Source organism: Sus scrofa, chromosome X (assembly GCF_000003025.6).
Source record: "Sus scrofa isolate TJ Tabasco breed Duroc chromosome X, Sscrofa11.1, whole genome shotgun sequence".
Classification (NCBI taxonomy): Eukaryota; Metazoa; Chordata; class Mammalia; order Artiodactyla; family Suidae; genus Sus; species Sus scrofa.
In genome coordinates, this window is record NC_010461.5 from 43,029,472 (window position 1) to 43,043,315 (window position 13,844).

The 13,844-nt window shown below is 55.1% G+C and overlaps 1 protein-coding gene across 2 annotated transcripts; it reads right to left on the reverse strand.

Annotated features, from left to right (window-relative positions):
* KCND1 (potassium voltage-gated channel subfamily D member 1) lies at nucleotides 2,884–13,839 on the reverse strand. 2 transcript variants are annotated; one of them, XM_013986118.2, is made up of 7 exons: nucleotides 9,533–13,839; nucleotides 7,311–7,473; nucleotides 7,125–7,208; nucleotides 6,938–7,036; nucleotides 6,412–6,662; nucleotides 4,112–4,293; nucleotides 2,884–3,015 (listed from the first exon to the last, which is right to left on the reverse strand). In XM_013986118.2, the coding sequence occupies exons 1-7, from the start codon at nucleotides 10,651–10,653 to the stop codon at nucleotides 2,984–2,986; spliced, it is 1,932 nt and encodes a 643-aa protein (XP_013841572.1). In that variant the 5' UTR covers nucleotides 10,654–13,839; the 3' UTR covers nucleotides 2,884–2,983. The 2 variants fall into 2 exon arrangements, with proteins under 2 accessions (XP_013841572.1, XP_005673658.1); XM_005673601.3 differs by having other exon boundaries at nucleotides 2,884–4,293.

A 13,844-nucleotide genomic window follows, 5' to 3' on the forward strand; every position in this document is an offset into this window, starting at 1 on the left:
TCCGGTTCCACCCACCTGCAAATCCACATCCGGTGAGGAGGCGGGCGCCGCTTCACCCTGGCAACAAGCCTAGTTCTGCGGTGATTGGTTAAGAGATATCGTCACTCACGTCGGACGGGCCAACCTTGGGACAGACTGAACCGTGGGGACAGGGGGTGTTTGGAAAGCAGACACGCCCTCTCTGGCACAGCCGCACTCTCGCCCTCGCGTTGACCTCCCCGCCCCTGTGGCTAGTGCGCAGGCGCGGCAAAGCCTTTTCCTCTCCACCCCCCCACACCTCTTTTTTTCTTCTCCTCCCCCCGCACCCCCAAACTGAGTGTACCTGAATCGAGCGAAGTTTATAAACCAGCTCCGTCACCAACCAGCGTTTCACAATGAGGTTGGTAAAATTCCTGCTACTGCACGGATGGAGAACTAAAAGCTAATCCTGGCTCTGCCACTCCTGAGTGATCTCTGGCAAGCCATTTAAAACCCACCCAATCCTCAATTTCCACTTCTCTATAAAATGGCCATGATCATTCCAATTTACGCCTCAGAGATTAATGCTTACAAAGGGCCTCCCGCTGTGCCTAGGACACAGTAAGTGCTCAATTAATTATTCTGCATGTCAGTGCAAAGGAAAGGATCTCAGGCTTTGGAGTCAGGACGACCTCTGTTCCAGGCATGGGCGAACCATTACCAACTGTCTGACCTTGAGCAAGTCATTGTGTAAATTTTACCTCTTGTTACCTCTGTGTGAAACAAGAATGATAATGCCTGCCCAAACTACCTCAGGGTGCAGTTGGAGAATTCAGATGAGCTCACGAACCACGAAGGTGTCGGGAGAGGTGAGGGTTCCCTGCCAATCTTAGGAACCAAGCAATACAAGCTCTTCTGAGTGCCACCTAATTTTCTCCCTTCAGATGCCAACCCTAGTTGAAGTTCTTACTGAAGGGTGGCAGTAATAAACAGAATAGAGCTGTGTTTTCTTTTTCTTTCTTTCTTTTTTTTTTTTTTGGTGGTGTTTTCAGCTCATGAGACTTAATGGGCTTATGGTGTTTAGGGAACTGTGCAAAATGCCTGCGCACATTATCATACTGATTCTTCTCGTGACCGTCTCACTCAACCCTATATCCCACTCCCTGCTGGATATTTGTCCAGCATTACACATCTGGATCTGAACTTACAATAATAATTGTAGGTAGCCTTTACCAAGTAGTTGCTATGTGCCTGTCATTATGTGTGCAACAGCTTTGATGTTCCCACTGACAGTGAATGAATGACACCCAGCCTTTGCCCAAGCCAGGGAACTTGGAAGTCAACTGCTCCTTCTTCCTCAACTTCCACATACCTGTTGATCCCAAGTCTTGCCACTTCTATCTCTGAAATCTTTTGACTTTCCAACTCTTACTGCCACTTCCCGGTCTAAGCCACCATCACCTGCCAATTGCACTACTGCAAAAATCTCCTCACTGTTCTTCCTCCCTCCAGGACTGGTTCTCTATACCCCACTCCCCACAGCCAGAATCATCCTTCTGAATCACAAACCTCATGATGACTTTCCTGTTTCTAAGCCTTCAGAGCCCCATTATGGTTAAGATGAAGTCCGAATCTGTATCACAGCTTCAAAGGCCTCTTGTGATCTGCCCTATCTCTATATCCTCACCCTCATCACGACCTCACACTCTCCTCACCAGGTGTGCTAAGCCACTTCAGTTCTCCAAAGGCCCTGAGCTTGAACTCTAACCTCCAGGCCATTGCACATACTGTTCCCTCTGCCTAAAATGTTTTCACTCTTGTCTTTTGCCTGGCTAACTCCAACTTATTGTTTGGCCAGGTTTGGTTCTCTTGCCATCTGCCTGCTCCTATAATCCATCAACTTTGGTTCTACTACGTTATGTTATAATGGCTTAATTGCCTTCCATGCTCACCTCTGTAGATCGGAGATGATGTCTACTTTGCCCATTTTTGTACCCCTACAGCTGGCACATGATATGCAGTTAATACATATTTGATGAATAAATGAAGATTATTTCACAGATTAGCAACCTGAGGCAAGGTAAGTGATTCTCTCACCCGGGGACCAGAACCCAGGTCAACCTGAATCCAAGGTCTGTCTTCTTGGTGCTCCACAGAGCTGTTACACTAGCCTACTGTATCCAGTAGCCCAGAAGAGAGAATATAGGTAGGGGACATCCACAAGGAAGAGGAATTCGCCAAACTGAGAGATTGCTTTTCGTCAGGGTTCAATTCAGAGCTGTTTTCAGGAAGCGTGGGTGGGTTTTTTTTTTGTTGTTGTTGTTGTTTTTTTTCTCTTTTGGCCTTTCCTAGGGCCACTTCCCACAGCATATGGGGGTTCCCAGGCTAGGGGTCAAATCGGAGCTGTAGCCTCTGGCCTACACCAGAGCCACAGCAACGCAGGGTCCAAGCCACGTTTGTGACCTACACCACAGCTCACGGCAACGCCGGATCCTTAACCCACTGAGCAAGGCCAGGGATCGAACCTGCAACTTCATGGTTCCTCGTCGGATTCCTTAATCACTGCGCCACAACAGGAACTCCTCAGGAAGCGTGGATTTAAGTCTGCTCTCACCAAGCGTGTGCTGCTTTGGGTCTCAGTTTTTCCATCTGTGAGTGAAGGGGCTGGAGCAGATTATGTCCATGGGGCATGTCTCAGGATCTCCTTGCCTACCTCACTGGCTATAGATTCACCTCTTCTAAGCACCCCCCCCTTTCATTTCTCCTAGATCCCCATTTTCTAAACATGCCACCGGCCAACCACCTCCCACACCTTTCCCCACAACAGCCCTCCTACTAGTTAAAAGAATTGTCATTGGACCACCTTCAACCTCTGCTCCAGCCCAACCCAGCCACCAAACCCACAGAGCCAGGAGGGGTTCATCCTTCTCTCTCCTTTCAGGTTTTATTGACGGATGGAAACTACATCTTTGTCAGCCTCCAGCTCCACAGGGACAGTGCTGGGGACAGGGAACCTGAGATGATGTCACATTTCAGCCTGAGAGCAGACACGGAGTTCTGGAAGGTGACCCGAGAGGAAGAAAAAAGAGGAGTATGTGAAAAGGCATTGTTGGGGAGGAGGAGGAGAGTAAGAAAGGTCCTCCTGCCTCCTACAGCTCCCAGAGTTCAGGAACAACCCAGGTCCTCAGACTCTTCTACTTTTGGACTCCTGCCCAAGAACATGGAATCAGCCCATGATCTCCAAACACAGCCCAGCTCTTGCTAGCTGCCAGGCTTTTATCTCAGCTCGTCCAGACTCCAGCCCAACCCAGGAAGGCAGCAAACCAGAGAAGAGAGAAGGAGGAGTCGTCCAGAGGCGGCCCTTACGACTAGGGCAGATAGAAATGCTGCAGCAAACTGGGCAGAGGCTTTGCATCATGTCATGGCAGCAGCTGCTATTGCTAAGAGTTTGCTGGGGGCCCAGTGGAGGACGGGGTTGCGGGGACCCATTTCCAGCAGCTAGGGAAAGGGGTGGTGGTGTTTGTGCTATCTGTGTATGTTGGGAGAGGCAGCCTGACCCCTGAGCCAAAGCCTAGGAGTGGCAGGTCATTGCTGAGGTCACAGCCCATGAAGCCTGTGATCGCATTCCAAGCTTCGGAATCTGGGAGTTGTTGGGCCTGGTGGAGGGTGGGATTGCTTCTAGAGGCCCAGATCAGACGTGAGGGTTCTCTTCTCTGAACCCCCAAACCTCCACAGCCCAGCTGGAGAGAAGAGGAAGGCTCACCTCTCCTTCTCAGGCCAGAGCTCCAGAGGGGAGGAGCATGCAGGGGGCCAGCTGGGGTAGAGGGGCCAGTCCCAGTGTGTTGGGGCAAGGAGGCTGGGGGCCCGAGGAAGCCCTGCGCTTCAGCTCCCACCAGGAAACCTGTCTGGGGTGGGGGAAGTTTCCCATTCCCTAGCTATATTCCCACCAGGGGCCACCCATGAAACTCCATTGCATAGTTCTCAGTGTGTGTGGGGAGGTGCAGAAGGGGTCCCCAGGCCTGCCCTTCTCTGCCGCCCCCCAAATATGGCTTTGGAAAGGAGTCCCCAAGAATTGAGAGGGCCCTCGGGATGGGCAGGCCCGCCCCTCACAGGGAAGAGATCTTGACAGTCTCGGGCAGAAGGCAAGGGGTACCCAGGCTGGAGTTCCTGAGGGTGCTGCTGGCCCCACTGCCACTACCACCAGGGGAGGAAGGTTGGCTCTCATCTGGGGTGTTGGCAGGAGGGGTGGGGATACTGATGATGGCAGCCACGAAGTCCCGGCTGTCGCAGTTCAGGTCAAGGCTGTCATGGGGCTTGGCATTGAGGCTTGAGCGGCTGTGGATAAGGGTGGGAAGATGGAGGTTCTTAAAAAGTCATCTAAATACCTGCCACAGCAATCATGACATTTATTGAGTGTCTACTGGATTCCTGGCCCTGTACTCAAGGCTTCCTCTGCTCTTTCTCTTTCTTTCTTTCTTTTTTGGTCTTTTGTTTTTTGAGGGCTACACTCGCAGCATATGGAGATTCCCAGGCTAGGGGTCTGACAGGAGCCATAGCTGCCGGCCACAGCCATAGCAATGTGGGATCCGAGCTGTGTCTGCGACCTACACCACAGCCCATGGCAACGCTGGATCTTTAACCCAATGAGCAAGGCCAGGGATCAAACCCGCAACCTCATGGTTTCTAGTCAGATTCATTTCTGCTGAGCCACCGTGGGAACTCCCCTCCACTCTTTCAGTTATGGTGGTGCAGAGCGAGGACTCTGGGGTCAAATAGTCCTGATCCCACTTGAACCACGCCAAACCTCTCTAAACTTCTCATCCTTCAACTGTAGCATGGCAGTCAAAATACTTCCTACCTCACTGGGCTGTCATGGAGATTAAATGAGGTAATAAATGACCCAAAGGGCTCAGAATACTGCCTGGAGCATAATGAGCACACACATAAAAATGTTGTCTAGGAGCTCCTGTAGTGGCTCAGTGGTTAACGAATCCGACTAGGAACCATGAGGTTGTGGGTTTGATCCCTGGCCTCGCTCAGTGGGTTAAGGATCCATGAGCTGTGGTGTTGGTTGCAGATGCGGCTCAGATCCCGCGTTGCTGTGGCTCTGGCGTAGGCCGGCGGCTACAGCTCCGTTTGGACCCCTAGCCTGGGAACCTCCATATGCTGGGGATGCAGCCCTAAAAAGACAGGAAAAAAAAAAAAAGAGAGATCCACATAGCTGATTCCCTTGTCTCCTTCAGGTCTCCGCTTACATGTCACCTCAGCAAAACCTTCCCTGACCACACTATTATCACATCCCGTTCTACACTCTCTATCCCCCATCCCTGATTTATTTTTCTCCTTGGCACTTAACACACTGCATCATCTGTGTATTTGGGTTTTTGTTTGTTTGTCCTTTTTAGGGCCGTGCCCGAGGCATATGGAGGTTCCCAGGCTAGGGGTCAAATCAGAACTGCAACTGCCGGCCACAGCCACGGCCACAGCCACGCCAGATCTGAGCTGCATCTGTGACCCACACTGCAGCTTTCAGCAACACTGGATCCTTAACTCACTGAGGCCAGGGATTGAACCCGCATCCTCACAGACACTATGTCAGGTTCTTGACCCACTGAGCCACAATAGGAACTCCATAACTTGCCCCCCCCCTTTTTTTTGCTGCACCTGCAGCATATGGAAGTTCCTGGGCCAGAGAGCAAATCCGAGCCACAGCTACAGCAACGCCAACTCCTTAACTCCCTGCACCGGGCCAGGGATTGGAACCCAGACCACTGCAGAGGCAACACTGGATCCTTAACCCACTGCACCACAGTGGGAACTCCTACTTGGGTTTTTATTGGCTGTGCCTGCAGCACACGTAAGTTCCTGGGCCAGGGATTGGACCTGCACCACAGCAGTGACAATGCTGGATCCTTAACCTGCTGGAGCCACGAGGGAACTCCTGTGTATTTGTTTTTTAACTGTCTCATCCCACTAGAATACAGGTTTCATAAGGTCAGGGATTTCTGTCCTAGTTATTGGCTGAAGTGAACTAAGCTGCTAAACTAAAGTGAATTCCAGGAAGTTCCCTTGTGGCACAGCGGGTGAAGGATCCAGCATTGCTGCAGCTGGGGCACAGGTTGCAACCACAGTGCGGGTTCGATCTCTGGCCCAGGAACTTCCACGTGCCTTGGGTGTGGACATAAATAAATAAATAAATTGAACTCCAAAATGCCTAGAGCTGGGCCTAGCGTACAGTAGGTGCTCTATAAATGTTTTTGTTGAAAGAACAAACAAAAAATGAGGGGTTCCGGACAAGATAAGCCCAAGCTTCCAGCATGGAGGAGTCTGGGTTTAAGCTTGACTTGCTAGGCCTGGGGTCCTGAAATCTCAGGACCCCCCCACCCCCGACCCCCGTCCAAGCATCCAAGCTTCCCTGGGGGTGGGGGGACCGCAGCAGGTGGGGGTGCTTACCTCTGAGGGGCAGGGCTCCTCCGCAGCCCCGCCAGCGTGTCCAGCTCCTGCATGCTGCCCCGGCTGACCGAGGCTGTGGAGTTGGCCAGGCGGATGGCACGGCGCTTGGACCTGCGGGGGCAGCAAGAGGACAGCAGGCCGCCAGGCCCCAGGGCCTGGGAGGACACGGAGGTGCTGCGGCTGGTGCGGCCACCCAGCGAGACGGCGCCCAGGGCCTCGCTGAAAGTTAGCTCGTCCGTGAACTCATGGCACTGTGGGCAGAAGGGAGACACGGTCACGGGGCACCACACGGAGGCTGACCTCACCCCCAGGCTTTTGCTTAGGCCATTCCTTCCTTCCTTTCTGGAAGTTGCTCGCTTGTCCCTTCCCTTGCCCACCCTTCCAGGCTCAGCTCCCCTGGGGCCTCTTCCAGGAAGCCCTGCATGATTTCCACCATTAGCCGTGAGCCTCCCATCCCAGGAGGGAGCCGGCTTGGTGGCAGAGGGACCCCTTTCGTTCTGCCATGCCACCTCTCATCAGGCCTCACCGTGGTCTTCTCTAGACAGTGCAGCAAGTGGTGATGTTGCTGCTCGAAAGCAGAACGGTTCCTGAGACACAGCGCCTGTTCCTCCCCACTGCCACTGTCCTGGAGTGGCGAGAGCAGAGCGGGGAGGTCAGCACCTTCCTCCTCCCAGCACGGCTCCCCTCCAACCCCGATCCGGGCCCCTCCCCACCTCAAGGCCCCCGTTCTGCTTGTACTGCAGGAAGGCGTTGGTGGTACCACTCTTTGCCAACCGGATCCTGGCCAAGCGCACCTTCTGCAGAGAGAGGAGGAGACAGGAGGTCAGGTGGGCAAAACTACGAGTAGACCGGCCTGGGGCGTGGGGAATAGGAGGGACTCAGATGGGAAGTGCCGCTACCTGCTGCGCTCGGCGCTTGTCAGCACGCTGGTTCTGGTGGTAGATGCGGCTAAAGTTGGACACGATGACTGGCACAGGCAGGGCAATGACCAAGACGCCACTGAGTGAGCAGATGGATCCGAAAATCTTGCCAGCGATGGTGCTGGGCACCATGTCTCCATAGCTGGAGCCAGGGAAGGTAAGCCACGGTCAAGAACAAAAAGGCCCACCCACCCCCTCAGTCCTCCACCGCGTGCCATCCAACCTGACTCATTCTGTGACCCTGGCCGGGCACTCAGACTCTCTGAGTCTCAGTTTCTTGCTCTGCAAAATGTGGGGAATGACCTCTCTGGCCATCCATGGGGGGCGGGGGTCCAATGAAAAATGGGCCCTCAGTCTCTACTATCGGCTGCCCCCCTCCACGCTGGGCATCTGAGTCCACTGGAAATCTATTAATACCCAGCAGAGGGGAGAAGGAGGAAGTCACAGGCAGTAAATCCAGCCTCAGAGAGAGAGAGAGAGACCCACCACCACAAGCCAGTTAAGGGGCTCCAAGTCCTGGGAGCAGGGCTCTGTTGCTTTTACCTGTGTCTGTCTTACCTGCTCTAGGTAGGACCCCTTCTTACTCTCTCAGAGGAAGCCTTGAAAATTTCTTCATATGAAAAAGTAGGGGGGAACCTTGAGACGCCTCTCTCCCTTTCTCCATCGCCCATCCACCCACCAATGGAGATGGAGCAGAGCCCATCTCACCAACTTGTTTGGTCAGGGATGGGGGAACAAAGCTCAGGAAGGTCCCATAACTGAGTTGCTCATGATCACACAGTGTACCTTTTGTTCTAACCACAGGACCAATCCGATCCCCTCCACAGAAATGCAGCCTCTGCAGTCTTCAGCCTCTAGGCCCACCTCCCCCGCCCCAACCCCACCCCAGGATGCCTCTTCCTTGTTTCTTTACTTTGACTCATTTAAAAGTCTCTCTGACTTGGCCATTTCTGGCTCTGTGATGGCTCATCTCAGATTGTGTGTCCTCAACTATGAGATACCTTCCCAGGGTTGCTGGGAGGGCTGAGTGGGGTACGAAGGCATCGAAAAACCCAGTTCCAATCTGTTCTCAGGGCTCCGTGTTTGTCGATACACTCCTGAACCTCCAACCAGAATTCATTTCTACTCCTTAGAAGCCTCCAATCAATGTTTCTGTACCTCCCCAACACTGTAGACTAACTGTACTGCAATAAGACTGAAAACAACGAAATCACAAAAATTTTTTTTCTGTTCTTCTACTATGAGTCCAAAGCACTCATTCAACAGATACTAAGCAGCAATTGTGTACCTAATGCCAGTGATAGGAATTTAGGAAAGAATTGCAGGATCTGCCCTAGACAATGTCTTTAAGAACAAGAGTGAGTTTGGCGATTTCATTTGATACTTTTATCTCATTTCCTCTCTAAGACTGGCAGTAAAAAAAAAAAATAATAATGCTGAAAATATCTTGTTCTGGGGAGACTTCATGGAATCATCAAGCCACAGAGGTAGTGCCCACACGTTAGATGAATCTAGAAGGTTGGGAGACATGGGTCTTCAAGATGTAAAAGGGGTGATAGAAAGCCAACAGCAGAGTTCCCGTCGTGGCGCAGCGGAAAAGAATCCAACTAGTAATCGTGAGGTTTCGGGTTCGATCCCTGGCCTCACTCAGGGGGTTAAGGATCTGGCGTTGCCGTGAGCTGTGGTGTAGGTCGCAGTCATGGCTTGGATCTTATGTTGCTGTGGCTGTGGTGCAGGTCGGCAGCTGTAGCTCTGATTCGACCCCTAGCCTGGGAACCTCCATATGCCACAGGTGCGGCCCTAAAAAAAAAAAAAAAAAGCCAAGCAAAACCGATACCTATTTATCCTGCACCAGGAACATTCGGAGAACTTTCTTAACCATGATGTCACTAAATCCCCTCTGGACGTTGAAGGGATCATCCTTTCTCATTTTGCAGAGGGGAAAACTGGTCCCGAGAAAACAAGGTCAACAGAAAGCGTGCAGCTAAGACCATCCTCGAACCCAGGTCTGGCCTGGAAACTCAAGGCACTGTCAGAGCTGGGAGGGATTTGGAGATTGGTCCAACGCCCTCACGTTACAGATGAGCCAAGTGAATTTCGAATAGAGAGAAAGAGATCATGTATCTAACTTTCTTAATTTTACAGAAAAGGTGAGTGTAACTGACTGCTCAGGCAGCTCCCCACACAGGGTCTGCACTCACCCAAGTGTGGTCATGGTGACAATGGTATACCAGAAGGCTGCGGGGATGCTGGTAAAGTTGGTCTTGTTTGTGCCCTTCTCGGCATAAAACATGACAGTAGCGAAGATGATGATGGCCATGGTAAGGGAAAAGAGGAGGAAGCCCAGCTCCGAGGCACAGCTCTTGAGCGTGTAGCCCAGAATCCTCAAGCCCTGTGAGTGCCTGGAGAACTTGAAGATTCGGAACACCCGGAACACGCGCAGGGTGACAAAGGCGCCCGAGACATCCTCGTTCTTGGGCACGAAGAGTCCGATGTAGTAGGGCAGAATGGCCACCACGTCGATGAGGCTCATCACGCTCCGCAGGAAGCGGCAGCGGCTGGGGGCGGCGAACAGCCGCAGGAGGTATTCCCCCGTGAATATGAGCACGCAGGCCGTGTCCGTGCAGAAAAAGGCTAGCGGAAAGCGCTCGCCGCAGGGCTGCTCCCTCGGGGGCCGCCGCGCAGGGCCGCGACACGGAATGGTCTCCACCACGTTGGCGATGACCGACACGGCGATGAAAAAGCCGGTGACATAGTAGAAAACCAGGGCCGCGGTGCTCGTGTGGGGGTTCTCGAAGGCCCGCCAGAGCCGCTGCCGCAGGGAGCTGCCGGCCGGCAGGGCCGGGCCGTCCCCGGCCTGCTCGGCCTCCTCGTCCTCCGCCAGGCGCTCGGCGTTCTCCTTCTTGCGGTCCCGGTACTCTTCGAGGCAGCAGTCGCCCACGAGCTCGGGCACCAGGCCATAGAAAGCCAGCTCTTCGTCGAAGGCCTGGATGCACTCCTGCCGCGGGCAGTGCAGTCGGCCCGTGCGGTAGAAGTTCAGCACGTGCCGGAACATGTCCGGGTCCCGATCAAAGAAATACTCGCCCGAGTCTGCGTCATAGAAGAATTCTTTCTCTGAACTGCCCAGCAGGGTGTCTGGGTAGCGATCCAGCGTGTTCTTCCAGGTCTCAAAGCGCCGGCCGCTCACGTTCACCACCAGAACCTCATCCCCTCGCGATGCCTTCACCCCCGGCGCCGGGGGCAGGGGCTGCTGGGCCAGGGGCAGCCAGCCCACCGCGGCCGCCCGCGCAAAAGGCAGCCACGTGGCCACGCCTGCCGCCATCCTGCCGCGCCCCAGGCTTGCGGACACTTGGCGGTGGGGGTGGCCTTTAGGAGAATGGGGCTGTCTCCAGGATGGTGGGGGCTTGGAGAGGCCCTGGGCCACTCGCACAAGGAAACGGAGGGGGGGGGGCGTCTAGAGAGGCCGAGAGGAACCAGGAGGCGGGACTAGAGAGGTGGGCAAGGGCTTGGTGGGCATGTAGAGGGTCTCAGGGGGACCTGGGGGATGTCTTGAGGGAGAAGGGGCAAGGGGACATGGAGAGGAGCAGGAAAGGGGCGGCTAGAGGTGCCACGAAGGATCTAGAGGTGCCACGAAGAGGGAGTGTTTAGAGAGACTGAGGTGATGCTGGGAGGGGTCAGCATGTCCCTGAGGGGTGTCTGGAGGCGTCTAGAAGCAAGAAGCACCGAGGAGTCGGCCACACTCTCAATTCTGAGGGCAGGAAGAAGGGACTAGAGCCCCTTAGCGGGGTCAGAGAGGGGACTGGGGCATCCAGAGGAGTAGAAATGGGACCAGAGGTGTTTCCAAGAGGCTGTGAGTGTCTGGAGGGGGTTCTAGAGGGGCTGAGAGAAGGGAAGGAGGGTTGTCCAAACTCTCAGGACTTCCGCGGGGGAGGGGGGAAGAAGGGGGTTTGGAGGCCCCTCGTGGATCTAGGAAAGGAGCTGGTGCATCTGAGGGGTGGCTGGAGAGCCAGGAGGTTGTAAAGAGGCTGAGAGGTGTCTTGGGAGTGCCTAGAGCTGCCAGGAGTAGCCTGGGGGTGGGGTGGCCACAGGCTACAGGAGTTCTGGGGAAGGAAGGAGGGGGGGGCCCCCCTAGTAGGACCGGAGAACCAGATGGGGTATCTAAAGGGACAGATATGGGGCTGGGTTATTTTTCAGAGGCTGAAATGTCTAGGAGAGAAGGGTGTCTGGGGGGTGGGGTGGGCTGAGAAAGCCCGGCCCGCCCTCTCAAGAGTTCCCGTGCTACAGAGAAGGGACCTGGGGAATCCCTTGGGGCTGGGGCTCAGTTGGAAGGAAGTTGAGCACAGCCCCAGAGCACCCAGAGGATGGAAAAAGACTAAGAGGAAGAGGGGGTCCCTCTCAAAATGGGCCGAAGAGCGGGTTGGGGTGTCGAAAGGCAGTTGGGTGTGTCTCCAGGGCGGGGGGCTGCTGGGCCTTGCAGGGGGCCCAAGGGGAAGGCAGCGATCAGGCAGCGTCCCACCGTTGGGGGCTGGTCTGGGGAAACCACACCCCGAGGGGCTGGCGGTGTATGCTGGACAACGGCAGAAGCAGCAGCGGCAGCAGGAGGAGGAGGAAGAGGAGAAACAGCCACAGCCAGGCCTGGGAGAGGAGAAGGCAGCGCAGGCAGGAGGAGGGGGCTGGGTCCCTGGAAGGAGGCTCTGGAAGGACAAGGTCCGGCAGGAACCCTGGGAACTGTCCCAGGGTGGGCTAGGGCATGGGGGCTGGACCAGGGAAGGACAAGGACAGCACTGTTGGTGGCGCCCTCCCCCTCCCCGTAGGGCCGTCCTCACCTGTGTCCCCGCTGCAGCGGCGGCAACAGCGGTGGGGCTGGGGGTACCAAACCCCGGAGCTCCTGCCCCCCTCTGCAGAGCTGCCGGAGTTCTCCACCTCCTCTGGCTCTCTCTCCCCGCCCCTCTGAGCTTGCCGGGAGATGGGGAGAGAGGCAGGGAGGGGCCTCGTGGCTCCCAGAGCCCCCTCCCCTAGGACAGCCTGAGAGGGACCCTGGGGAGACTCCGCCTCCTACAAAGCTGGTTGGGCCTCAGTCGCGTCATCTGGAAAATGGGGGTGGCAGGGAGCTTTGCCAATTCTCCCCACCTCCTTCCTGGACTCCCCCCTCTTCCTGCCCAGATCCTACCCCCTCTGCCCCCAGAGGCCCCCACCCCCACCCGTCTGAATCAGCAGCACTTAGCAGATCCGATCGATGGGGAGGCGTCTGTTAATGGCCCCAGATCGCGGAGTGCCACGGGGAATGATGCAGCGCTGTGTCCCCTCCCCACCCCCTAGGCTGGAAAAAGGGGGTAGGGGAAAAGTGGTGGTGGTGGTGGGGGGTGTTCCTCTAGATGCCAGGCCCCCAAAGCTGCTCCCCGGTGATGGTGGAGGGGTGAGAGCCCAGCGTTAACCAAGACCGCTGCTCTGGGACTAGATGCTTTCGGATGTGAAATGGGCAGGGGGTGTGTGCGAGGGGCGTACAGGTGGGGACAAGTCAGGCCCCACCCCCACAGCAGGTTCTCCCCCAGGCAGGCCCTACTCGGAGGGGTGGTCTCCCTCATCGGTCCGCATCCAGGAGCCTCAGATCATGCCTCCTCTCCTAGAGGGCTGGGCTCCCTGGTAGCATGAGCACCTGGATACCGAGTGCCTCTGGCAGGGGTGGGTTCAGACCCCGGCTTTGCCACTGACTTGTGTCCTTGAGCAAGTGACTCGCATCGTTTTCTCCGGCCTTGGATGGAAAGTCACCCCAACCTGATAGGGTCGTTGGGAGCATTAAATGCGGTGATGTCAAAGGGGGTGGCACGGGGCATGGCACACAGAGGACGCCTCATCTTTAGTAATTTAATGTATGTGGCTAGAAGGGAGCAGTAAGGCAGGGCCAATTTTAGCCTTTCGATGGACTTGCCCACCCATGTAATTCGCCATTTGCTCACTCCTGAGGTGTCCGTGTCTCCCTCCCTCCTCCCACCCACCCATCTAGCCATTCTCCCACTCACGCGACCAATCACTCTACCCACCCGCCTGCCCATGTAGTCATTAATCCACCTACCCATTCACTCATTCATTTGTATATTCACCCCATCCACCTATTTAGTAACCTATCCCTTATGGATCCCCCCCACCCATCTGTCCATCTATCCACAGCCCCATCTTTTATTAACCTATAAATATATATATATTTCTCTTCACACATTATTGTCCTGTCTTCTGTGTCTTTATTTATTTGGCTGCACCCACGGCACGCGGAAGTTCCCAGGCCAGGGATTGAACGTGCGCCACCGCAGTGACAAGACCAGATCCTGAACCGCTAGGCCACCAGGGACCTCCAGTTCACCTACCCTTTACTCTTCCCATTGGCTCATCCATCCACACTACCCTAGCCATCCGCCTGTGCATTTATGTCCCTGCAAACCATTTGTCCGTTTCTTCATCCCATCACCTCTCCATCCATCCATCCATTTCTTTCCCAACTATCCATCATCGGTCCAC

Bases quoted from the DNA above. Each gene is read 5' to 3' on its own strand.
- KCND1 (XM_005673601.3), bottom strand. From the start codon at position 10,653: ATGGCGGCAGGCGTGGCCACGTGGCTGCCTTTTGCGCGGGCGGCCGCG. The intron at 7,037-7,124 runs GTGGGGAGGGGC...TCGCCACTCCAG, and splicing joins AGCAGAACGGGGGCCTTGAG to GACAGTGGCAGTGGGGAGGA. The intron at 4,294-6,411 runs GTAAGCACCCCC...CCTTATCCACAG, and splicing joins AGGAGCCCTGCCCCTCAGAG to CCGCTCAAGCCTCAATGCCA.